At 34.2% G+C, this 27,696-nt stretch overlaps 1 protein-coding gene across 2 annotated transcripts in view; it reads right to left on the reverse strand.

Annotated features, from left to right (window-relative positions):
- ROCK1 (Rho associated coiled-coil containing protein kinase 1) overlaps positions 1-27,696 on the reverse strand; it is a 106,698-nt gene that overhangs the window by 73,767 nt on the left and 5,235 nt on the right. For both annotated transcript variants that reach the window (XM_045518883.2, XM_010958061.3), the window contains exon 2: positions 8,857-8,938. In XM_045518883.2, coding sequence (XP_045374839.1) covers positions 8,857-8,938 — 82 coding nt within the window. The remainder of the gene's footprint in view (positions 1-8,856; positions 8,939-27,696) is intronic.

A 27,696-nucleotide genomic window follows, 5' to 3' on the forward strand; every position in this document is an offset into this window, starting at 1 on the left:
AGTCACAAACACCGTAAGTCCTGATAGGCCACTAACTAGCTAATCATCTCTAAATAATCACAAGTTAGCAAAAAGAGGCACTGCAGAAGAAAGGTTGAGAATTTATAGTTTCAGGGCTACGAAGAATTTTAAAAAGATTTCAAGCACATACAAACTCTTAAATCTAACTTTCTAGAAAGCAAATGGATGATTTTTAAGAGTCTTTAAAAAAAAAAATCACACTCTATACTCAATAATTTCTACTTCTAGGAATTTATCCTAAAGAAATTAGATATGATGCAGATCCAAGATTTCCACAGTTTTTAAAAAATACAAAATTAAATAATTTCATATACATACAATGGAGTATTAGGCAATATTTAAAATTGTATTGTTGAAGAATAATTACATAGAATGATATTCAACATATGATGTTGAACAAAGAAACAGAAAAAAGTACATGTGGTATATGAACTCAATTTTATAAAAATACAAATATTTGTTGTATATATAGGCAGAAAAAGGCCAGAAGGAAATATACCAAAATAATAATTGCAGTTCTCTCTAAGTATGAGATTATAAATTATTTTACTCTTCACATTTTTTTATTTATTTCAAGTTTTCTATATATAATGACTCTGTTGCTTTCAAATGAGATAAGGATACATTTTACGTAGCTTAAGATCCCAGATTATAAAATGCACCATCATTTTATGTACCACTCTAGATTGTAAGAGATTGCAATTGTTTAAAAAAATGTTTTTAAAAAATGTCAGAATCGGTGGGTGGCAGGATATAACTCAGTGATAAAGTGCATGCACAAGGTCATGGGTTCAAGCCCTAGTATCTCCATTAACAACAACAACAACAAAGCCAGAATAGATAAAGTACGGCAATAAAAGCCAAACATAACACACTATCCAATATACTGTTACTCTTTGCCTAAAAAATCCAGTATACCTTTCATACTTTTAGAGTAGTCAAGGCAGCCCTAACAAGCTCTGAAATTATCTAAAACTTACCTGGAAAATTTACAATGTGAGATTCAATTCCATAAAAATCTGATCGTTTTAATGTAATAATGAGTAATAATAATAATATGTAGTAATAATTATTATTATTCTATGCCCAAATATTCAAATAGAATTCAAGCCCTTGGAAGATGTGCCATACATTACCATTATGTGCACCTGTGTGAGCATATGTGTGTCCACCCACCCATCCACACACAGAAATCCATTTTGGGAAACAGATTAGAAAAAAAACAAAACCAAATCCCAAACACCTCAACATAGCATAAAATGGCTTTTAGATCTTGTTACTCTGATTTTCCAATCTTTTATTTCTAGATATTCTCCCCAATAAAGCTCTAGCAATGCCCAGTTATTTGCAGTTTCCCACACAGCCATACTGTTTCATAGTTCCATTATTCTGCAAATGTTGGTCACCAACCTAAAATGGTTAGTCTCACTTTATTTGAGCAGGTTACTATCAACAATATCTCATCCTTTATCTATCTCCTCCCTCAACCATTCCTGATCCTCTCAATCTGATAGGCCACCTCCCTCCTCTAGGACACCACTATTTCTCTATTATTTCAACTGTCAATATGGCCTGGAATTGTCTACATAGTTATATTTCTTCTGTTAGACTATATATTCCCATTTCTTTGAGGGCAGAGATAATACTTCATTCATGGATATGTCCTTGATGTATCTGTGCTCAATGATACTTATTGAAACATTAAAAACATTTAATGATATTATTTACAAATGGAGACAACCAATTACTTGCAGTTCTTATCTGTTCAGGAACAACAGAAAAGTCACATATATTTACTCCAAAATAATAAAAGTATATACTTAAAAATAAATCTTGGGTGTCTCAAAATGTTAAACACAGAATTACCATATGGCTCAAGAATTCTACTTTTAAGTATCTACCCAAGAGAAATGAAAACCTGTGTCCACACAAAAACTTGTACGCAAATGTTCACAGCAACATTATTTATAATAGCCAGAAAGTAAAAACAATCTAAATGTGTATTGACTGATGGATGGATAAACAAAATGTGGCATATCCAAACAATGGAATATTACCTGGCAATTAAAAAGAATAAAATAAATGCTACAACACAGATGAACCCTGAAGAGATCATGCTAAGTCTAAAAAGTCAATCATAACGCATCACACATTGTATGATTCCATCTATAGGAAATATCCATATTGGAAAATCTATAAACACATAAAATAGATCAGTCATTGCCTGGGGCTGGGGAGCTTGGGGAGAACTGTCAATGGATACAGGGTTTCTTTATGAGGTGACGAATGTTCAAAAAGTAACTGTGGTAACGACTGCACAACTATAAATGCACACAAAAAACAATGAGTTGTACACTTCAAATGGGTGAAACTTATAGTAAGTAAATCATCTCAATAAAGCTGTTTCTATAAAAATCAATCTTGGGCTTGTCAATGATTTTTACATACCACACCAAAAGCATAATCCATAACAAATAGATGATAAATTAGACTTGATCAAAATCAGAAACATTTGCTTTATGAGAGACAATATGTAGCCTTTTGAGTCTGGAGATGGAGTTTATTGATTCCTCTCCCTCTGAGTGTGGGCTGGACTAGTGACCAGATTCCAAAGTAAGGTATGGAGAGGAAAACCGGTAAGTTTCCAGGCAAAAAGACTGGCAGTCACTATTGTATAACAAGGGCTAAGGTTAACTTTACCATTGACAAATCATGATGATATCATATATCCCAGATACAATGTGATGAGAAGCACATTTCATCCCTGTGGTACCCATCCCCAAAACAAATAACCCCAGTCTAATAATAAGAAAACATCAGAGAAAACCAAACTGAGGAAGGTTCTACAAAATACCTCGTCAGTAATCTTCAAAACTGTCAAAGTCATAAAAAACAAGGAAAGCTTGAGGAACTCTCACAGATTAAGAAGACTAAGGAGAAATGGCAACTAAATACAATGTGATATTCTAGATTGGATTCTGGAACCAAAAAAGGAGATAAGTGTAAAAACTGCTATCTGAGTAAAGTATGTAGTTTAGAGTAATACACCATTTTAATTTCTTAGTTTTGTCAATGTGTCATGATTATATAAGATGTTGGTTAACACTAGGGAAAGCTGGGTGAAGGGCATACAGGAATCTCTGTACTATTTTTGCAACTTTTCCATGAGTTTATTCCAAAATGAATAATTTACTTAAAAAGTAAATAAAGAGGATATTTAACATTTCTTCTTGAAAATCTATCTGATTTAGTGGTATTTTATTTGTCATAACTTCAAACAAGATTTCATAACATCCTAGATTATACTGTATAATATATTCAATTTTATGGCTCCATTAAAAAATCTGACTTTTATTACCTCTTTCTGGCATAAAACTGCATTTTGAAAATATGTATCAAAATGTAAACTGGATGCAAATTTTGACTTAGCAATTCCTGGAATTCACTCCAAAGAAAGAAAAAGCAAGTATAACAAATGTGTACAAAAAATGTTAATTACAGCCTCATTTATAACAGTAAAAAGCTGGAAGGAACCTAAGTGTCCACTATCAGAAACAGTTATTAAATTACGGTATATTCAACCAATAGAATATATGTACTCATTCTTTAAAATGTGTTACCCACACTTATTAACATAAAAAGATATTTTGCAACTTGCTTTTCACTGAACACTCTGTGGATAGCTGACAGAAATCTACTGATTTTGATTTGGGTTGTTCTAACTTTTTGCTCAAACTATATATTTGTTATGATGAACATTCCTGTGTATTTGCACATCTGTTTTTGCATGATACTTTTCTTCAAGTAAAAGTATTAGGTTACACTCATGAACATTATTAGTTTTAAAATTGCTGTCCAACTGCCCTCCAAAATGACTGCACTGATTTTCACTCTCACTTAATACTTATCAATCCTAGACTTTATTCTTTTTTATCTTTCTCTTTCAGGTTGCAAGAGTGGGGATAGAGGAGGATGGTTCTTATGTTAACCCATATTTCCTGAAATAGTAATATTTGTTTAATTGTTAACTGCTCATTGGTCATTTGTATTTTTTCTCCTTTATAATACATATTCAATTACTTTGTCCTTTTTTTTATTGTTTTTGTTTTTCTTATTGACTGGAAGGATCTCTTTATATACTGGGAATATAATTCTATTATATATGTTGTAATTTTTTCCAGTTTGTCAGTAATCTTTATTTATATATATATATTTTGATATGGCAAAATCTGCAAATGTTTCCTTTACAGTTTCTAGCCCTGGTTATCTTGCGTTTAAAAAAAAGGTATTTCCTACTTGAAGAGTATAAACATATGATCTATTATTTCATCTAGTACTTTATGTCTTTACATTGGTAAATGTTCTGAAATGGAGATTTAATTTCATTTTCTCCTCATTTATGGATATCCAATTGTCTCAATACAATTACTAAATAATCTACCTCTTTCCCAATGACCTAACTGCCATATTAAGTTTACATCAGATCTCCATATAATAATAAAAAGTATGCTTCTAGGCTGTCTATGATGATCTATTGGTCTTATACCCTTTAACAAAGTGCTATTTTTCTTACACTTCTATATCCATTCTGGGGGGGAAAAATCCCAAAATATTATGACTACAATCTTGCCCTCTTTCCCCAGAAATGGAGATACATTCACCACTCAAGTGCTAGAGGTATCTGACTATAAAAGTTATTTATAGACTTCATAAGCAAAGAAACATGCCAAAACCTACTACATTTCAAAACTTTCTGGCTGAATACGTCCCACATTAATGCAGACTCTTAAATATACCTTAATATTTAGTTGTGGAGAAGGAAGCTTTTAATGCCACTACCAAGTGGTAGTTTTACAGTTTTTTCATCACTTGAAGAACTTGAAAATGGAATTGTGTATTAATCATAATACATGATCAGTATAATTCATTTATATTCTCTTCTTCTCAAGAAACTTATCCATTTTAAATGCAGAATTGATGATATACAAATTTTTCAGTTTTACAATTTTTGCTCCTTAGAATTCCTCAAAAACTGTAGACGTCTAACTACATCTAACTTTATATTCAAAGTACATGAAAACCATCTTTAATTTTACTACAGGTAATGTAGTACTCATTTTCAATATTACAGTACATGATTTTATAAATCTAGTGAGACACTTAGGAGAAACTAGCCATAAACGTTAAAATAAGGGCTTTTATAAAAGTCATTAAAACTTTTGATGTTTCAGGGGGAGGATATAACTCAAGTTGTAAAGTGTGTGCTTAGCATGCACAAGGTCCTGGGTTCAATTCCCAGTACTTCCTCAATTAATCAATCAATCAAACAATAAAATACCCCCCCAAATGAAAATTTTAAAACATATTTTAAAATACTTTTGATACTTTGTTCAAATTATTATTATACCTTAACTTAATATATATATATATATATATATATATATATATATATATATATATATTTTTTTTTTTTTTTTTAATGGAGGCACCGGGGATTGAACCCAGGACTTGTACATGCTAAGCATGCATTCTACGACTGAGCTATACCCACTCCCTACCTTCATTTAAAATGAGAAAAAAGTTTACTTTTTCAATTGAGTAGTATGTACCTTTTGTGTAATTCTACAAGGAACTAAGGCAAACACAGTCAAGTTGTTTTTACTTCCTTGGATGAACAGATTCACTGATAATACTAGCAGAATCTGCTAAAGTAAAAACTATTTCTCTGTTTTTTTAAATAAAAGATCACTGTGTATTGCTTTCAATCACCAACCAATAAATAGCCAATTTAATAACACTAACATAAATTATCATAATAATCATTTAATAAAAAGGTATCATGATTAAACAAATTTAAAAATTAAGAAAAAGACACATTTTATTTTTTAAAGAATGCCAGAGTAATGACATATTAAGGCTTCAAGATGGGGGAAATAGAAACTTTCTAATGAGCATTACTGCCTGTTTATATACAAATAAATATCTATCTAATTAAACGTAATTCATGAAATATTGTTTTTGGAAGGAATTTAAATAACCACTAGAGAAAAGGTTAAACTCCATTAAAATATTGCATTGGCTACTAATGATAATCACTTGGAAAAATAAACAAAAACTTTACATATACTCCTTTTACAGTGATACATGTAATTTACCCTTTAATGCAGTAATTTAACACAATGATACAATGATTTACCCTTTTCAAGGATAGAACCTTTTGAAAGCACTGTTTTCTACATCCCAACTGAAATTTTGTTCTTGTTGTGTGTGTGGTTGTTTGTTGTACCCATTATCATGATGAAATTAATAGTTAAAATTCTGCCCTATTTGCATCTGGTCTTTTGTTTAAAGTAAAATGTTAAATTACAAGCCTTGAACCTCAAGCTTTCCTCTTTCAAAGGTAACCACTAGCCTAGAATTATCTTAGAAACTTTCTCAGAATAGTGTTTTCTAAAAAGGTGCCAACCCATACAAAACCATCAAATCAAAAAACAAGGTACAAATCATGTATTAGGTGTAACCTGCCTAGATTTGGGGCTATAAAGTAATTTAAAGTACTCAAATTTTTTCTCTTTCCCTGAACTTCAATTTCTTTACCTAAGTTTTTAAAAATGATGAGAATAATGAAAACAAAAAATAAGACAGTAAGTAATTCTTTTTTATCCAATCCACTAATCCAACAGCCCCAATCTGCCATTTCAGTATCTTCTTCTGCCATCTGTCCTCCTTACCCCTTTCTGGTCATCATAAACCAAGTTCAATTTATACCAAATCTAGGTTCCTCAAAGATACCATACTTTTGGGTGGCTTAACAAATGCTGTTCCTTTGTTGCCTGAACTATTCTTCCTCAATTGAGAAATCTAGCCCATCCTTTATCAACTCAAATATTTCTTTCTGAAGCCTTTCTTTACTCTTTCAAGATCTGTGTATCATTACTTTCTCTACAAGCTTCCATTATTACAAAGGTATACATAAGTTACTACTTCTGTAGTTCTCCCCACAAGATGGTAAGATGGGCAGTTTTTAAGAAAAAACATTATCTGCAGTGACTGGACATTCAAAAAATATTTCAAGAATAAATGGTCTCATGTAGTGAACTTATCATTTTCTCACATATACTGTCCCCATAACCCTAAATGGGGAAGTATTAAAGGGAAGAAGTCACTCTTGTTGCCTTAAGAGCTCTTCACAAGTCTTGGCTCATCACAGGCTTTGGCCTAACACAATTTTTATAGATTTATATTACATTTTTGCATTTATTCCTGAATATGTATTCACATTTGATACAGTCACTCATGTCCTTTCCAATCTGGGCTGCGAACTCCCTGTGGAATAACCCTGGTTCCTTTGGCTGCAGCATTCTTATATTTACCCCTTTTTGAAATTTCATCCTTCACTGGAATCACTATTAATAGGATTTATCTTTTTAATAAATTTGATTAAATTTCCTAAGCTTGGAGCACATGACTGACTGCCTAGAATTTCTTTCCTTCATTTATATATAAAGTCTTAGGCAGTGGTTCTCAACTGGGGGCAACGTCTGACAAAGCCTCGAGATATTTTTGGTTGTCACAATTGGGGAAGGAGGAAGAGTATGCTACTGACATCTGGAAGGCAAAGGCCAGGGATACTGCTAAACACCCTACGACGGAAAGGACAGTCCCCCACAACAAAGAGTCATCTGACTCACACTGTCAACAGTGCTACTGCTGACAAACTTTGATCTTAAGTGAACTGAATGCTTTGTCTCAAGGTCTCTGTCACATCCCAAACACTAGCCAATTTAGCATTTTTGGTCACAATTAAACTCAGAATAGCAATTATTCTCATTAACTTCTCAATAACAAATTATTGGCAAAGCAAATACAAATATTATTAACTGTTCCGTATGCTTTAAAAACTGGAGAGCTGCTACATCATCCCTACCAATAATTACTATGCCACTTTGCAGTCTGCATTAGGAGAGCTATAGTATGCTACCATAAAATACCGTTTCTAGTTTATTTTTTTAATCCAAATGAACGCTCTATACACATTTTTACTTTCAGGTTCATGGATTTTCTTCATACATACAATGATCCTCCTCCATTACCTTCTTTAAGACTGGTAAGATACGTTTATCTTATCATCTTTGTTGAAAATCAACTGATTATAAGTATGGGTCTACTTCTGGTCTCTATTCTGTTCCATTTATCTATTTGTTTATTCTTTCATTAACTTTACACTGCCTTGATCTTGAAATCCAATAATGTTAGTCTTTCAACTTTGTTCTTAGTTTCCCAAATTGTTTTGGCTGTTCTAGATCTTCACATTGCCACATGAATTTTAGAATCTCTTTAATCAAATTTTTAAATGATAATATCTAATATCAAAATCCAAAAAAAAAGGTATTTATTAAAAAAAAGTATGTAAAACTAAAATTTAACCCAACTTTCATGGAGAAAATTCTCATATCTCAGTAGCAGTAGGGCTTTACAATTCATGTAACTGATTCTTACCTTGCAGGTATTAAAATGTAACAGCTAATTCACTTATTTAAAAAAAGAGGATAAATATAACATTACTGAAATTCAATGTACATGTATGTGTTTTACTTAACATACTTATTTTAGCCATTTACTTTTCATTACCTTCTCTGCAAAATATTTTATAGATTCTCCTGGTAGACACCCAAACTGACAAAATTTCTTTCCCATTTTCTACTCATTTGATGTAGATGTTACTGATGAAATAATCAAAGAGTAGACAGAAAGAAAAAAAGAAGGGCTTGAATTATGTAAGTCAAGATTTCATTATATATAGTCTGCCATTAACCTCCATGAAAAATTACTTACATCTGCTTAAAAAGTTGTCAATATTTTTGTTTTTTCTTAAGGCAGGGAAATCCAAATCATATACCAAAGCATCCAATCCATCCTAAACAAATAAACAAACAAACAAAGTTAGTTTTGGGGATCACACTATGAACACTTTCCTTTTTCAATGAGAAAAGAATAAAACAAATGCTTTAACATTTAATTTGTTCCTTTTATACATCTTGTATTCATTTAACACCTTCTACAGGGTTACATGATTACAGGGAGAATAGAAAATTTATTTCTAGAAAATTTGTTTCTATTTCATATACAGAGTTTTCACCTTCTAACTCTCCCAGGCAAAGGAGCAGCAAAATCACCACAAATTGGCTACAAGTGACTTCAACTCACTTCCTTTTATTTCAGTTTGCACTTCCCCTTAACTACTGCATTTATTTACTTCACAGACACTCATCAAAAACAAGCGGCCTATATTTTTAACTACAAATATTTTATAAGGTAATAGCTAAATATCAGTTCCTAAAATGTGAAGTTTAATGTAAGACAAATTCTGCATTTAGATAAATTTTTATGGTTTGTATGTTTTTTTATAAATATATTGGGTTTTTATAAGAGTTCTCTTTCTTTCCCTGAAGCACTTTCTAGGGCAACCATTAGTAAAAGACAAACATGGGCTTTCACTTTTACTTTTAAGGGGATATTTAAATATTATGTAAGAAAGGGCAGGGCAGTGTAAACGTGTACACCAATCAGTGCTGAAGTGGGAATGCATCTATTCAGATTATATCCTGTCATGTAGGAGGAGCAGAAAGAACATTCAGATAATCCCAAGTAATCCTCATTTTATTTTGCTGGGGAAATTTAGTTTGCTACAACAAAGCCCAAGAATAAAAAACAGAAGCAGCAAAGAAAAACACACCTTCTGGAGACCCTATACAGTCATGTTCATAAAAATGCTGAAGGAGAGACTAAAGCCAGAGGATACACAGGCTTTATACTTTGTGTTAAGCCACGGGTGTGAATAACTCAGCTATTTTAGAATACTTAAAATATCCCCCTAGGAAACCAAAAAGTCCAGTCAAATTTTAATAGGCTTTAAAATATATCACTGCATAAGCTGGAAACTGACCATGGAGAAAATGACTAGTTAACACCAATATTGTTGACTGCTTGAAGAGATCAACCCACCCTATTACTGGCTTTTCAGAATTCAGAAGTTTGTACAGACCTGAAAAAAAAAAAAAGCAAAAAACTCCTCCACCAGAGCAAATTCTATCCTTAGAGTCTTAAAAAGCCATTTGAAAATTTCTCTTAATTATTTTTACAGAAAAGAGTTGAGAACCTTTACTTGGTCTATTCTAAGCTGAAAACCAAACCAATATATATTTGAATTCACTATTTTCTAGGAAAAGGTAAATTAAATATGAATTCATTTTTTTAAAAAAAACCTATGACTAGACTTTAAGTTCTTCAAGACAGAAATCACAGTTAACATCTCATTTTTCCCCCACAGCACCTTGCAGAATGTCCTGAACAAGTGGGCATAAAATGTACATTAAACCAATGATTTTTATGCTCTACAGCAAAGGCATTATATCACTCAAGAAATAATACTTTTCTTAGATTAGATACTAAAATTTCAGTGCACCATGTCACTTCAAATAATTTTACAGGTTATAGAGTAGTGCAAATAATATTAGCTACACAAGAAAAATTTTTAGGCAGGATTTTGATAAAGTTGTCAGGGAAATGAAAGTATGCATAATGCAATATATCGATATATTATTATATTTTATAATAACTATTATTTTAAGCGCTCCTAGTAAATATCTACTTCCAAAGACACCTTCCAGTCTTAAAAGGTTCAAACATCTAAATTTTAACACCTTAAACTGTTTTCTAATAAGAAACATTAAAAAGGGAGATACGTATATTAAATTTTACTAACATGCTCTCTTCAGTAAATATACTGAAAACAACTGCCTCCAGCCTTACTCCAAATAAGCTTTTTAAAAATTACTGAATGTTAGGCAGAATCAAAAAAATACCTTGTTCAACCACCCAGTTCATAGCCAAGTCAAATAACAATCAGAAATATTAACTAACTTGTCCAGTGCCTCACAGCTAGCTAGTAAGAGGTGTTACAATCAAAATACTAACTCTCAGTCTAGTAGTTATACAAATAAACATACCTATAATAAAAACAGGATTTAGAAATCCTAAACCTCTTTAAAATGAAGTTAGGAACTAAGAATAAACATATATATTTAAATCCAAGATGTACTGTTCAAAAATTAATAGAAAATCACAAGTCATTCATTCTTCTAATTACAACCAGAAAATACACTGGTTAGGACTCAGACCTACTGTTCTGGCTTAAAATACTGTTGTCTCTAATACACCACTACTCCCTCTTCTGCACGACCTTCCCCAAACTACCTATTAAAACCAACAGTTCCCCTTATAATAGAGTTACTTTTTACTTTAATCTTCACAGCTAGACTTCAGCTAAGCCCCAGAACTCAGCACCACGTTTTACTTATAGCATGGCAGATGCTGTTGGCTCTCCAACCAACAGTTATTTCCCCCTTCTACCTTTTCTTAACTAGCCCTCGATTTTTTTCAGGACATCCACTCTCCTCCATGAGACTAGGAGGCTTCCAAAGAGGGAGAGACCTTCCCCAGGTCCAGGAGGTCACTTCTGATTAGTCTAATCGAGGCCAAACATGAAGGCCTATTACTCTTGCCAATGTTCAGCTTAAATACATGCACATGGTAATAAGCTGGCACATGAAAAATGAGGGAAAACCTACAGACAGGTTTCTGGGAAAAGTTTCTTCTCTCTTGAAAGAGATCCATGTAAGACATAGTCTCTCCTTTCATGAGGAATTGTCATATCTGTATGTGACACCTTAAACAACCGAAGCCACCTTGTAGCCTCAAGGAAGTTGGCAGGGGACAAAGCCAAACACACACAGACAACAGAGCCAAAGGATGTTAGAAAGCTGGGTCTCTAATGATGTTTGCTGAACCACTGAATTAATCTACACTGGAGCCTGTTCTTCCCATGCTTTCTTGAGATAAACTTTCCTTATGGTTTAAATGAATTATCTATCTCTTGTGAGTAAAAGCATCCTTACTAAACTACACAGTAAGGGTTCAATAAATGCTGCTGAATTTTAATAGCATTAACCAATGCATCAGCTATAGGACTTGCTGCATTGAAAGAAAGAGACCTGGCTATTCAAATAGTGAGGCCAGGGACAAGATGGGGCTGACAACAAGTGTCACTTTTTGATAAATGTTTGTATAACTGGACAGCACTACAGGAGAACGTTTTTTGAGTTATATTCATCATAAAATGAATTACAGATGGGTCAAAAGAATTCAACCATGAAAAATAAAGCAAAAACACTGTGAAGAAAAAAATAGTATATTTACACATTACAGTTGAGGGCAAGTCATATAACCTTTTTGGGCCTCAGTTTTCTCTTTTGTAAAATGGGGATAACTAACTACAACTCAGAATGGATTTGTGAGAGTTAAACAAGCAAAGTACATCAAGTGTTTGGCCCTTAGACAGTCCTACTTCCCACTCTTTCCTTTATTTCTCTAGCTGACATTTGAAAGTTCTACAAGTTAGTATCACTATTGATAGAAATGACATTAAGAGAAAATAGATATTTCAGTCATGTGGTCATAAAACCTTAAGAGTAAATCTTAGGTCATGATGTTAAACCATTCCCAGCATAGTAATCCCATATACGATTTAATAAAAAAAAAATTTTTTTAACAAAAGGCATCTGACTTTTGCGTGACCATAGAATTCAATTGTGCACATCTTAATAGAAAGTCAGCTGCCTCCACTAATTGTATTTGGTCACTAGATGTTTGGACCTATCACTGAACACTTTTACAGCAGCCAGAAACAGTGTATGGCTTTTCAGTATCATCTATACGCAAAGATTATATGCCTTTTATCAGAGAAATAAAATGGGCAAGAAGGTATTCTTCTAGCATAATCTAAGGCATATATCAACAGAGAAAAGGGAGTCAAGACACTGGGGCTGGGGACAGGTACTCGGGCTTCCACTTTGAAGCTGTGGAGAAGCTACACAAGGTAAAGAATGTCTATATCCAACCATAATTAAATTCTTTGCTACTTGCAGCTAAACAATGACAGCAGACTAGTTAAGCGGTGTATTCTGAAAAAAGCTAGACACATTGGAGAAGTACTTTCACATAAACACACAAAGGCAAGTGTAATTAACAACAAGTATAACATTTTAAAAGAATCTCTAAAGAAAGGACATTTCACATTTCTTAAGAATCACTGGTATTAGGAGGGGGAAAAGCACCGGCTGTGTTATCTCACAACAGTGCTTAAGCAAAGGAGAAGCAGAAGAAAATCATTCAACTGAACACTGCTGCAAACTTTAGTCTGTGCATAGTTTTGAATTACAAAAGTAAGAATCTCATGTAATATGTCATTTAGAATTAGATCTGTTAGGAATAATACGTTTGTTATAAGGTATGAGACTATAATGGCACTAGGAAAGAAAAATACACAAAGTATAAAAACATTCATTTTTAAGCAAAATTTCAAAATCTAAATAGTTACTTTTCTAAACCTAGACATTCTTTTTTGACAAACTACCAAAAAATCCATTGAAACTATGGCAGTAAAACCAAGGCTTCTAAAAACCAAACTGCTTCTAAAATAGGTTGACTTTTTTTTTTTTTGACTGCTGTCAAACTTTTGATGACAGAGGATGTACCACTTAAAATATTTTGGGTACATGTAAATCTCTCCGCTAAGTAAAAAGATAAGGAACTTCTCAGAATTAAGCACTGATATGAAAATGAAAACAATTTCCTCAGGGAATTTTAACAACTTCTGATGTTAAATACAATGAAAATCTGTTTAACCAGTGTGGCATTACTATATACATGCCAACGCCCCCTAGGACAATTATAGTACAAAAAATAAATTACTCCAAATATTTACCAAAACATACAATGGCTCTTCCCGATCAGTCTCAAACTATACCCTTCCAGCCTCGTTTTCTCTACATGCATGTATCAGTGTGTACCAGCCATCCCCCACACAGACCATGCTCACTCTACCCCACTGCCTTTGCACCTCCTCTTTCTCCAGCTGGAATGTGAATATCACTTGTATTCAAACTGCCTCAAATGTCATTTACTTTGTGCTGCCTTTCCCAGCACTCCAAGAAGACTTAATAAACACCTCCTATGTGCTTCCTATTACAGGAATTATTGTATTTGTTATGTTATAATTATTTATGTATATTTAAGTCTTCCTCCTCCTCTGTAGAAAAACAAAAAGAGTAATAATAATAATAATAATAATAATAATAATAATAATAATAATAATAATAATAATAGTAAAATACATCCTTTTCCTGGGAGTTTTCTGGTAAAAGTAAATAATACAGGATCTTCAGTATTATAAGTAGATACTACACAGAGAAAACACTGTTTAACCCACTGAAGCTTCATACAGGAGATGGAATTTGAGTTGATCCTTAAAGAAAAGAACTTACAAAGAATAAGCTGGAGGTGGGGCAAGGCAATCTAGAGAGAAGAAAGGCAAGAAGAATTTAAGGAATGAAAATAGGATGCTCTCCTTCCATAAGGGTGAGGAGATGCAGAAGACAACGCTTGAAGATGGGTTACAGGATGTGTATTAAGGTGGAACATACCATGCTAAGAATTTCAGTATTTATCTTATGATGTCCATTTGGAACCATAGGAATTTTGGGGGGAGGGCGAGTAACATGACTAGTTTTTATTTTATGTAAGTATGACAATGATAAAGATGATAAATTAGAACAGAAAGAAACAGGTGGAAAAGGGAGCAATTAGGCTACTGTGGTAATACAAGCACAAAAAGAGACAAATCTGAACCAAGCTGGGGCAACAGGAATGGAACATTAGAAGCAAAAGAACCTGGTCAATGACTGAAAGAGGAACAGGAAGGATTAAGAATGGTTATATAATTAGAAAAATTATACAGTTTCTAGTTTAGGTGAGTACATAGTGACTTCATTAGCCAAGGCAGAGAACACAGTTTGAGGAGAAAAGACAAATATTTTAGATATATTGAATTTGAGGTCCCTGTAGAAAACCATTTTATGGATAACTAGATGTCAGTTGAAAATATGAGTTTAACAGAGAGACTGGACTGTGATACAGATTTGGAAGTCATGAGAATACACTTAAATCCATGACAACGGATGCAATTACCCAATGAGTATAAACACAGGGAAAATGGAAAAAGTGAATAATTGCATCCTGGAAACATTAACATCTGAGGGGTAAGCAACAAAAATGAGCAGTCAGAGTAGGGAAGCTGAAGACATAACAGCATCATGATAGCTGAGATAACTCTAAAAGGAAGTTAAAAGCAGAGCAAAATGCCACAGAGAGGTCAAATAGAACAAAAAATGCAAAAGAAGCCAAATAATTTATAGTTAAAATATCACTGATGATGGCTGTGAACAACGCAATGCCACTGAACTGTACACTTAGAAATAATAAAAACGGTAAGTTACATGTTACGTATGCTTTGCCACGATTTTTTTTTTAAGTCACTATTGGACATCAGCAAAATGGTGGACTAGGAAGCTCCAAACCCTCTTTCTCTACAGAAACATTAAAAGAAAAAAAAAAAAAAAACCCACCCTAGAAGCTCTCTGAACCAATTTTCTAAGAGCTCAGGAAAACAAAGGTTTTGAGCAACCAAACCAATGTCCAATCAAGTAAAAGCCGTATTCAAGTGGCAGGAAAGTTTTGTGACATGTTTACTCACTGTTGCTCCACCCTCTCCCAGAGCGGGGGCAGTCTTGGTCTTGAGCAGGTGGTGGACTGGTTCCTACCTCCCCCACCTTGAACTCGAGGAAGCAGAGTAAGACCAGACACGTAAACTCTTGGGCATGTCTCTCCTAACCTGACTGGGGGATGCCTCAAGGACCCCATCTCTGGCTTGTATGACTCAGAACACAGGCAGAGAAAGTAGTGGGGGCTACAGATTACCATAAACTCACAGACACCTGATGCAAGAGATTATGGTAGAGATGTGCAACAGACTCTAGGCCTAGAGGAGAGGCTGGTGTGAGGTCCTTCAAGAAATAACTGAAAAAGGGTCACTATCAACCTTAAGCAGAATGCTTCTCAGAGTGGAAAGGGCATAAACCAGATTATAGTCACTAGAAAAGTTAATGGAAAAGAACAACCGAAATAATGGCCAAAAGAAATGAAGATTAGAAGCCTGCAAGACTTTAAACTTAAACCTTTAGATAGAAGAGACATATTTTTATAGAAGACAAATGATAACGTGAGGTTCCAAAAACTGTAAGAGAGTGCAGAATTAAGATACAAAGCTGAGACACCAACCTTATAAAATAGAAAAATACTTCTATGTAAACGGTACCCTGTTAAAAGGATACGGCGTCATATTCCAATCTAGGACACTTAATAGTCACATGATCTTGAGCAAGTTATCTAGCCCTCCACAGCCTCAATGTTCTCACCTGTAAAATAAGGATAATAGCAGTAACGACCACATACAGCCATTGATAGACACTGATACACCCTAATAAGTCATAGCAACATATTCATGGATAATTTCAAAGAGAATTTTCCTCTATCACTTTAACAGTTTTAGGAATGAGTGAACACAAGTTAGACATTCTGTGGCATGAATAACTGAAAAAGTTCAAACAGTTCAATTTTGTTTTGGGGGAGTTTGTTTTTTAAATTATTCTTTCAAGTGTCTGATTTGTTTCTTTGGGGAAAAATAAAACATGCCATATGTTTAGTTAGTAGTAGTATAAGAACATAAAAAAAAAAAAAAAAACCCAGCTCACTGTTATCTTCTTAAAGTTCCTATACAAATTTTTGTAAGATCACACGTTGATTATGGGGGGAAAAAAAGAATGAACAGAGACTCAGAGATCTGTGAAATTATAACAAAAGATTTAACCCTTGTATCACTGGAGGTCTAGCAGAAAAGAAAGATAATGAGAATACGAAGGATTAAAATAAATGAAGGCTAAAAATTTCCTAAATTTGGCAAAAGACGTAAACCTATAGATTGAGGAAACAGGACATACCCAAAGAAATCCAAACTAAAAAGCAACAACAACAAAAAAACAAAAACAAAAAACTATCAAGTAGAATTCTATATCCAGAAAAAAAAAGATAGTCTCACATGACAGAAAACTAGCAGATTTGTTACAAGCAGACCTATCCTAAAACAATGGTTAAAGGAAATTGTTTATTTTAATTAAAGTCTATTGATGTACAATATTAGAAGAAATTCTTCAAATAGAAAGTGATAAAAGACAAAATTCTGGGATATCAGGAAGAATGAATGAGAAAGTGAAAACATGGGAAAACGCAATATATTTTCATTTTCTTGAAAGCTGAAGCAAAAACTTTAATATTACCTGATTGTTTCTCAACTGTATATAAGGAGATGTTAAAGATGAATGTATTATAAACTAGGAGGGTGAAGGAACATAAGGAGATAAGACTTCTACCCTTCACTCAGACTAGTAAAATGTCAACACCAATCAAATGAAATGTTATGTATGTCTAATTCAATACCTGGAGGAATCAATAAAAAAGCTATACAAAGAAATACACACAAAAGCACTACAGATAAAGAAATCTGTTTTCCCCATTTGGTTGGAAGGATATGATGAAACTTACTTTTAAATTTTAATTCTGGAACATAAGAGTACATCATAAGCTGCCCAGGATAAAACCAGTGGCATCTACCACTGTGATGCAAGTGTTTTGGTCCCAAGGGACTTTTTCAAAAGCTCTGGGGGTCAAAGAAAGGTTGTAGAAGCACATGCCTATCAAAGCTCTCAGACTTCTGATTGGAAAGGCATTCTTTCTTTTGAAGCCTTCTCCAGCTTGCATGAGCAGCTCAGAAAGCAGAGTGATGATCACCTCATTTTATGAAGACCCCTGAGCCAAGAATGACTCAAGCCTGAAGAGGCTTCCACTTTCCACCACAGTGATGTCCAGTCCCCCCATTCACACTCCAACACACAAACACACACACGGGCAATGATAGGCGTTAGTTGCTCTGAGAAGGGATATGGGCCTGGAATGGAAAGAGGTCTTAGTTGCAAAATTGGGGCTTGAAAATTTCCAGTTATAAGATGAGTAAGTCCTGGGGACATCATGTGCAGCACAGTGACTACAGTTAACGATACTGTACTGTGTATTTGAAAGTTGCTGCGAGTAAATCTTACAAGTTCTCTTCTTGTGTAATTCACTACATGAACAAGCTAAAGAAGAAAAATCACATGGTATCAACAGATGCAGAAAAAGTATTTTATAAAACCCAACACCCATTCATGAAAAAAACTCTCAGAAAACTAGGAATAGACCTGAAGTTCCTCAACTTATAAAGAACATCTACAAGAAAACCCCTAAAACTGACATCATACTTCATGGTAAAAGACTATGATATCCCTCAAAAACCAAGAGCAAGGCAAGGATGTCCTCTCTCACCACTCTTATTCAATATAGCACTGGAACTCACAGCCAGCTTATAAAAGTAAGGAAAATAAAAGGCATGCAGATCAGAAAAGAAGAAATAAAACTGCCCATATTTACAGGTGATATGATTGTCTATGCAGAAAACCACAAGGAAGCTACAGAACAAAAACAAACAAAAAAAACACCTAGAACTAATAAGTGAGTTCCACAAGGTCATAAAATCAACATGCAAAATCAAATGTATTTCTATATTTTAGCAATGAACATGAAGAAACCAAAATTAAAATGCAATGCCATTTACATTTACTCAAATAAAAAAGGAATATTTAGGTATAAACCTAACAAAACATGCACAGGACTTACGCTGAAAACTACAAAACACTGATGAAGGAAATTTAAAAAGATCTAAGTAAATAGATATATGATGGTCATGGATTGGAAAACTCAACATAGTGAAGATGTTCATTCTCCCCAAATTGACATATAGGTTTAACACAATTGCTATCAAATCCCAGCAAGAGTTTTTGCAGATATAGGCAAGATTTTTCTAAAAATTTGTATGAAAAAGCAAAGGAACTATAAAAGCTAAAACAATTTTGAAAGAATAATGTGGAGGAATAATCGCTACTCAAGTTTAAGACTTACACAGGTACAATAATCAAGACAGTATACTATTCATGGAAAGACAGACATAATCAAGGCGGTGTGCTGTTCATGGAAGGACAGACATACAGTACTCCCTCAGTATCTGTGGAGGATTGGTTCTAGGACCCCTTCAAATACCAAAATTCACAGATGCTCAAGCCCCTTAAAATAAAATGGCATGGTATTTGAATATTTGGTACACAGATCCTCCTGTATACTTCAAATAATCTCTAGATTACTTATAATACTTAATACAACACCTTTTACAAAAATTAACTCAAACTGAATCACTGATTTAAATGTTACAAAGTTTTTACAAAAATAACAGGGTAAAATCTTTGAGATCTACAACTTGGTAAAAACTTCTGAGACAATACAAAAATTATAATCCATTAAAAAACATTTGATAAATTAGACTTTGTCAAAAATAAGAACTTTTGCTAGGCAAAAGATCCAGGTAAGAGAATGAGAAGACAAGCCAAATGTTGGGGGAAGTTTTTTAAACCACACATACTAGAATACTTGAAGAACTCTCAAAACTCAGTAATAAAAAACAACCTGATTAGAAAATGGGCAAAAACACTCAGTAATATCTTCTCCCTACTATTACATATCTCACCTTCCCCACTCCATTCTTTACCTATCACCATAATTTTCAATTTAAATATTTTTCACTTAGTGCATTCTGTGTACAAAGCACTTCCCTCGGTGCTGTGGAAACACTTCTCTTTGTGGCATGCTGTCTACAATTTTGGTGCTCTTTCCACTGCAGACTAAGCATCACAAAGCCTGCCACTCACTGACTATATGCTATTAGGCAATTCATTTATCTTTTCTAAGGTTTAATTTCACTAATAATGTGGGAATAATATCTGCATCACCCACCCAGCCCACAGGACTGTTGTAAAGATTAAATAATGAATGTGCAAAGTCTTATAAAAATAAACATTATTGGCTTTTAGTCTCTCATCTACAATTCAAAGATATTGGAGGATGGGGGGAACCCATCTACATCTTTATACATATTTTTAATAGTTTCTAAATATATTATCCCCCTAGAATAGATACAGCTTATATTTAAATAAATTACCAATTACACCATATCTCTTAACCTCAGCCATTCTTGGCTTTCATCATAGAAACTAACAAAAAAAGACATTTTCTAGTAATTCAACAACAAATACTTATTGAAAACTTAAAATATGCCAGGCACTGCTCCAGGAACTAGTGATATATCAGTGAACAAGACAATCAGATACCTACTTTCATGGAGCTTACATGTTAAGCATCAATATCTCAATATATAATAGCTCAGAAGCCTAAGAGCTATTTAAGCAGTTAAAATGTGTGTTCATTTAGGAAAAAATTTTAATCTCATAGGAACAGTAAATTTCCAATCTCTTTTGAATTTGTAAAAAAAAAATTTATTTAATATAATAAAACTATTTTTTCATAGCTTGTTTACATTTAAACAATTTCTTCAAGTATCTAAGAAAACAGCAGGTCTCTTCCTTCTAGCTGCAAAGGAACAAGGTACTAGGGAGTTACAATGATGATTGAGGGTAACACTATTTGGATTCTTTATCAGATTCCCCCCAATCAGATCAACCAAACAAAATAAAACAAAGCCAGCTTTTTCAAAACATGCTCATTCTTTTTCATATAACTTGTTTTTTCTTTAAGAAAAAAAATTTAAAAAGAGAAAATAATTTCTTAAAGGGAAGGCAAGTTTTTCCTAACCAATCCTACTTCGTTTTGTTTTCCTCACAGCAGATTCCCAAGTGAGGTGCATGCAGGAGGTATAATGTCTAGCTACTTGGTGACTATTTAGTCCTTCCCAGACCTGGCTATGCAATCACCTAGGCCCTGTTAAGAACACAAATTTCAGCATACTACATCTCCCAACTCCAGTCCTCATATGATAAGGCTGCTGAGGCCTGCAAGAATCTGTATTTGCTTTTGATGTGGTTGATCTACAAGCAGGCATTTAGAAATCTTTCACTAAGTCACCCAAAGACTTATCATTAAGGCAAAGCAGTGTACAGGCATCCTTTTGTTAAAGGACCAAATGTTATCCCAGCTGTGGTGGTAAGTTGGTGGTCTTTGGCAACTAGTTAACAATAGTTATTCTAACTGTAATGTCAGATAGCTTAACAATTTAGTAAAAAAAAAAGTCATTTCCAAAAAAGAGAAGGAAGAATAACTATCATAACTTGGGTTTCTCTTGATGAGGAGTCTCCATCTAACGTAGCAGACATTTCTTGTTTGGGACCACTGAGCATGTCATTTCCCTTTATCTTGGAAACTGAACTCCAGCTTCCACCCCTCCCTCATGCATTCTAACACTCCATCTCAGGATAAGCCGACCCACCCTAGGTTCCGAGATGGGAGCAGAGTGGAGGCCTAGGCCTACTTTTACCGTCAGACCACTCTTCACCCTGTGACTGCTTTGGATATGGGCACGTGACCTGAGTTAGCCAGATGAGTTAGAAACTCTATTTGAAGGTTAGAAGAAAAGACTTTTTCTTCCCACTGTACCTGAACAAGGAGTCTTGGAAGCTAATAGCAGGCACCTCATAATCACAAGGAGTTATGTATCTGAGAAGGGACGTAACAGTGAAGAAGTAGATTTGGAAACCAGCTCCCAGTCACATCATTTAAGCCCTGAAAAAAAGACTTTCCTGAAGCTAGAGTCTACCTATGAAGTATTCAGAGGCAATAAACATTGTTCACTAAGTTAATTTGGGTTGGGTTTTCAGTCCTTTACAGCAAAGATTCCTGACTAACACAGGTAAAAAGGAGCAGGGTCTCCATTGGCCCACAGCCTTCAATGAACTGAGCTCAGCGGCTACTCTGCCGCGAAGACCGAAAGGAAGGGGAAGGCTCTGAGTGTGAACGCCGCAGTTACAGAACAAGCACACTGCTTTTACTTAGGTTATAGTTATAATTCATTTAGTTATAATAAATATTTACTCTAAAACCACATGAGAAAAGCTATATGAGGTTTATAACTTCTTCATTCTCTTTATGGGGGCTGGGGCTGAGTGGGATAATGCCAAAGGACCAGCTCACAACCTGGAGTGGCCGGATAAACTCCTACAGGCAAAAAAGCTTTGGGGCCCGGCCAGATGAGCACAGGGCATGAGGGCAAAGGGAGCCAGGGGCAGCCATTTATCTTCTGCTTACACTATTGCTTTATAGATGATCACATTTAATGCTTACCACCACACTATGAAATAAATTATTATTACTTCCATTTCACAGACTTATCCAAGGTCAAAAAAAAAAGAGGGAAGGGAGAAGGAGTGGAATAATGAACATCTTATGTTATAGTCTGCCCTGCCCCACTGCTTTCATTTTCCTGGGAACTGCCTCCCCATTCTCACAGTTCTCATGTGATCCTTATCACAAGAGATTAGTCTAGGGGTGAGTGCCCGACCCAAGCTGAACCAATGCACCTTTGGCTCCGGAGCTCTGGATTTGAGACTCCAAGATTTAGTCAGTGGTTGAAGCTAAAGCTGTTAGCTATAAAGCTCTAGTGCTCTGGGCAACCATATTTTCCACAAGTGACTAAAATTAATCTACAATCGGAGAGAATAACAACATAAAGAAAGAATAAGAGAATAAAGAGAGGCTTGCTTGCATTTGAGGCCCAAGTTCCAGTTCTTACTGAAGTTCAAGTGAATCTTTCCTTTTAATGAGATCAGGTTTCCCTGAATCTATAAATTTTTTGCCTAGGAAAGTTCAAGTTGAGATCTATCATATATAACTTGACAGTCTTAACTACTTCAGAGAAAGATCAGAGGAATGGGGGTAGGGAGGAGGGTAATCATTCACAGCAATCAACAAGTATTAATTGAATAATAATGTCCAGAATTACTAAGCCCTCAAGAAATTCTCATTAGAGAGGTAAGACAAACACTAAGACTCATACAAGATAGTTCTGATCAAGTTCTAAACTACATGAGACAGATTATAAATACTGTATGATTTCAAGAAAGAAAATAACAGTATAACACAGTTGACTTATGTTAGACTATAAAGATGAGAAAATTGGCAAGGAGGACATGGGGGAGAACTTACAGGGAGTGAAGGCTGCTCTTTCCTACCAGGCAACATACTGTGGAAAGTGAGAAAATCCACCTGGAACAAACAGTCTATTTTGGAGAATGGTAGGAATTAAGACTAAGTAAATAGATAAACTACGGCGACAAGACAAAACGCACCGAAGTTTAAAAATAAAAGATAGAGTATGGATTACATCAGCAAACTGCCAGGGTGTCCTAGCAGAATGTTGGGCTGAAAACTTGAACTTGGGTAGGGCAGCAATAACAGCAAAGATTCAAGAAATATTTCAAACAAAGAATCCCACTCCACTCTTCTCCCAAGTTTCCATCCAATACTTGTATTTCTAACTACACTGGAACCTTCATCAAATCTGTAATATAAAGGTAGAACAAGGAAAGGAGTACCTGTTAACACCTGGATGAAACTACAGTATTTGCATATAAATTACTCCACTTAGTCTTCATGATTAAACCCATGAAGTAAATATTATCATGATTCTCATTTTGCAGACTAAATATATTTAGGCTCAAAAGAAGTTAGATAACTTGTTTAAGATCACACAACTAAATAAAAAGCTGGCCAGGGTACTGCACTATCCCCACTGATTTCTTTAAATATTGTCGATACCTTTGAAAATAAAATAGCCCCTTTCTTAAATTTCCCTTAAATACTCAATTTGCACTAGGTCTAGCACACTAAGGTTCCAAAATACCTTACTCTGAAAAGTGGTAATTAAAGGGAAAGACTGATGCATTTGTCCTGTACTTTATGAGCTCTAGTTCATGATAAGCAAGTATTCCTACAGATGAGTGACAGTTCTAAAATTCTTATGTTCTCTTAACAGAAGAACTACAGTTAATAAATGTGAAATGAATGATATAATTAGAAAACCATTATTTTGCTTTTCCTAATAAATAACTGTTTCAGCTAAAAATCATAAATGGATTGGAACCATTAGATGAAAGGTTGATAAAGGATTTTACAAAGGAAGTTATTACATACTGTCACCACCTGAACACACTGATCAGCCGCAGCATCACTAACAGGTGAACAAGCCAGATTTTATATGCATCTTGATGTGATGCAAAAGAAAATACAATATATGAAATACTCCTGACTAAAAAGCTGACATAATTAAATCGAGCTTTTAGATCTAACTGCCAACTTACAGGAAATATGGGAGATACAGGAGCAGGTTAAATGACGTCACAAGGAAATAAAAAGAAAAATCCAGAATGTGAAAAATTGTATGGTACCAATGACCTAGTTTTGTCAGCAAGACAACGGGTGGGGGTGGGAGAGAAGGTGGGGGGGATGGAAACTACTCTACATTGAGACCTAAGAAAAGAAATACATAGACTTTGGTTCAAGATTCCAATAAAGCAACTGTAAAAAAGGTATTATTTTAGATAACCAGAGAAATGTGAATATAAATTGGGAAGTAATGTTACCAAGGAGCTTTTAATTTTGTTAGACATAATAATGGTCATTGTGGTAAAGTAAGAAAAAAAATTTTTTGAGAGATGCTTATTGAAATATGTAAAGATAAAATGACAACATCTGGAATTTGCTTTAAAATATTTTGGCAAGAAAAAGGGTGATTGATAAAACAAGTGTGACAAAATTTTGAAAACTGCAGAATCTGGGTAATGGGAGTTTGCTTCCCTGCTTCTGTGTAGGTTCAAAATTTTTCATTTATAAAATTACCAAACAAAACAAAAATCCATGTTCTTTCCACTACAGCCACAGCTTTCAAACTTAAGCATTCTAAGAATCCACATCTCATGCAGAATCCTAGGACTCATCCCCAAAAATTCTGATTTTGTTTGTCTGGGCATGAACCCAGGCTCCATTTTTAATTAAGTCCTCAAGTGAATCCAGTACAGACAGTCTACAGACTCATATCTGAAAATTATACACTCAGACTACCTTACCACAAGTCTTTAAATATACCCCAAACTTTAAAGGAAAGACATGATCATATCTCTCACCTCCCTTTCAAGCATTACCCCACTCCTATCTGCTCATAATTTATCCTTTTCCTACAACTATAAATTCCATGAAGGCTGGGCCCTTTGTTTTTACTCACCATGGTGTCCCCAGTGCCTGTGAGAATATCTAGCACACAGTACACACCAAATAAACATTTGCTGAATGAATGAATAACAGCAAAGAGAAAAAAGAAGAGTTAACTGTGGTCCATTATTTCAAAATTAATTCCACAGAACAATCTGAGAAAAAATTTCAATTTCTTGCCAAAAGTCAGTATGGGAAATGTGGAATAAAGACTATAAATAAAGTAAGAGAATAACGATAAAATTAAAGTTAAATAATAAAAATAAATAAACATAGGAATAAAGAGGGATACAGGTTAGTTTACCCTTTAAACTATGATACAAACATAAGACAACCTCTCACCTAAGACATCAAACTTTGGACATTAATTTGAACACCTAACTTCCTACTAATTGTTTAGAATCTGTAATGAAAATGTACTCTTACTACTTCACAGTCCCAAAAAGGGCAGATACTTTAGAGAAGTAAACTAGTACAATGAATATATACAAATGAGTAACTCAATTACTACTTTCTCTTTTCAAAAAGTACAATCCCCTACAATTACGACACAAGTCACAAATGCAAAAAAAAAGAAAAAGTGCTAAATATAACAATTAAAAATTATTTCAGGATGATCTTCTATGGCTATACAGAACTAGCTGAAAAATAACACCAAAGATGGTTCCTATTCTATTACTTCTACCCCAACATCATTTAACTTTTTAATTTTCCTTCCTAAATAATCAATCAATAACACAACTTTTAAAGTTTTTATGGAATTATAATAAACAAAGACTTATAGAATTTTCAGAGACACAATGGACAACAGCAACTATACAGCCCAACACTTAATTGGGGAAACTGAAGCCTAGGTAAGAAAAAAGATTTACTTGGTTACACAAAGAGTTAATAGCAAAACAAGGATATGCCAATGCTCTGAATTTCCAGCCCAGTGTTCTTCTCACTATACCAAGCTAACAGGATATCTAAAAAAACATTTTCCATTGTGAAATGCAGCAGTATCTCTTCGTCTTCTTGTACACACATGTGTGGGGTTTCCATCAGCTATGTTCTGGGCTTAAACTAAATGGATGTACCTCTTTTTCAGTGGGGATGGGAATGGGAAGAGGAGCCACTAGACTACCTTCAGCAACAGAACTCCATATGTAATATTTCGTGATATGTGGGCCTTTCTGTCATATATAACAGAATCTCTAGTTTTTACCATATAAACATAATATCAAAACTTATAATCATGAAACAAAACTAAACTGTAAAGTTATGCAAAATCTAATCTAAAATGGAGAATTTACTCTTTGTTCATTATAAAATGCTATATGTAGTTCCTTCTTCTGGATTAAAAACATTTCTGACTCAAGAGATTAATGAATGGCCCAATTCATGTCTCAGCTGTTACTCTGAGCCACCTCTCTGTACACCCACAGGGTTCTTGCAGCGCAAGAAGGCCTATTTACAGAACACATGGTGAAAGTATAAGGTACACAGAGAGAGAGTAAAATAACTCAATCTCCCAAACCAGCTCCCAACTGTCTTTTTTGTCAGTCTAAGTCCTTGGCACAAATTAGGTATGTTATAAATCATGACTAAATGAATAAATATTTATTTCTCCCTGTTCTACTAAATCCCATCTAAATGTCTCTATTTTCAGTAACAATTGGCTTGGACACTTCAGTAAAGTACAGCTGGATTATGAATTTACAGACATGGCTTGAAGTGCCAGATAAATTACTCTGCATTTAGAGAAGACAACAGACATCAACTTCCAGCCTAAGCACAGTGACTAGCACAAAACAGGAATACTATAAATAAGATAAAAATCACAGTTACCAGTTAACAAATGCTTACTAAATGCCATACGCTGTGATAACTGCTTCATCCATATTGTTTAATCCTTATGATGATCTAGTACTACTATCCCTCCACTTTCCTGAAGATGAAAGAAGCTTTGAGAGGTTAAAATAATTCACCTAAAATCATCCGGTAAGTACATGGCAGAACCTACATTTGAATCCAAGTTTAGCCCCTACACAAAGATTTGCTGAATGAATGAAGTAACTTATTTTTTGAAAAAAATCTTGCAACACATTAACATCAAAACAGTCTGGTCCAAACTAACCAGATATGCAACTGATACTGGTAACACCCATTAACTTATAAATTGTGAACACCAGCAAGCATATAGCTTTAAGGCCCAAAGATTTAATAACCTCAAATCTTTTCATTCCACCATCAGTAATATAATCCCAAATGTAATCAATTCAACTGTGAGGCTACCAAGAGGAACTATACAGCAATAATCTAGAATCTGGAATGCTAGCCACAATCTTTTGAAATAACCCAACATGTGACCTAGGACTGTCAAAATTCACATCAGAAGTTCCACTTGAGTGACAGGCATATTGGTAGTATTAATAATGAAACAAGTAAGTTATGTAGACAAAGCTTATTTGGGAATTTGAGGAATTTGAGTAATAATAACATGACATCCAAGCAGAGATGCTTAGTATACAGTCAGATATTTAG

This window comes from Camelus bactrianus, chromosome 24, assembly GCF_048773025.1.
Source record: "Camelus bactrianus isolate YW-2024 breed Bactrian camel chromosome 24, ASM4877302v1, whole genome shotgun sequence".
Classification (NCBI taxonomy): Eukaryota; Metazoa; Chordata; class Mammalia; order Artiodactyla; family Camelidae; genus Camelus; species Camelus bactrianus.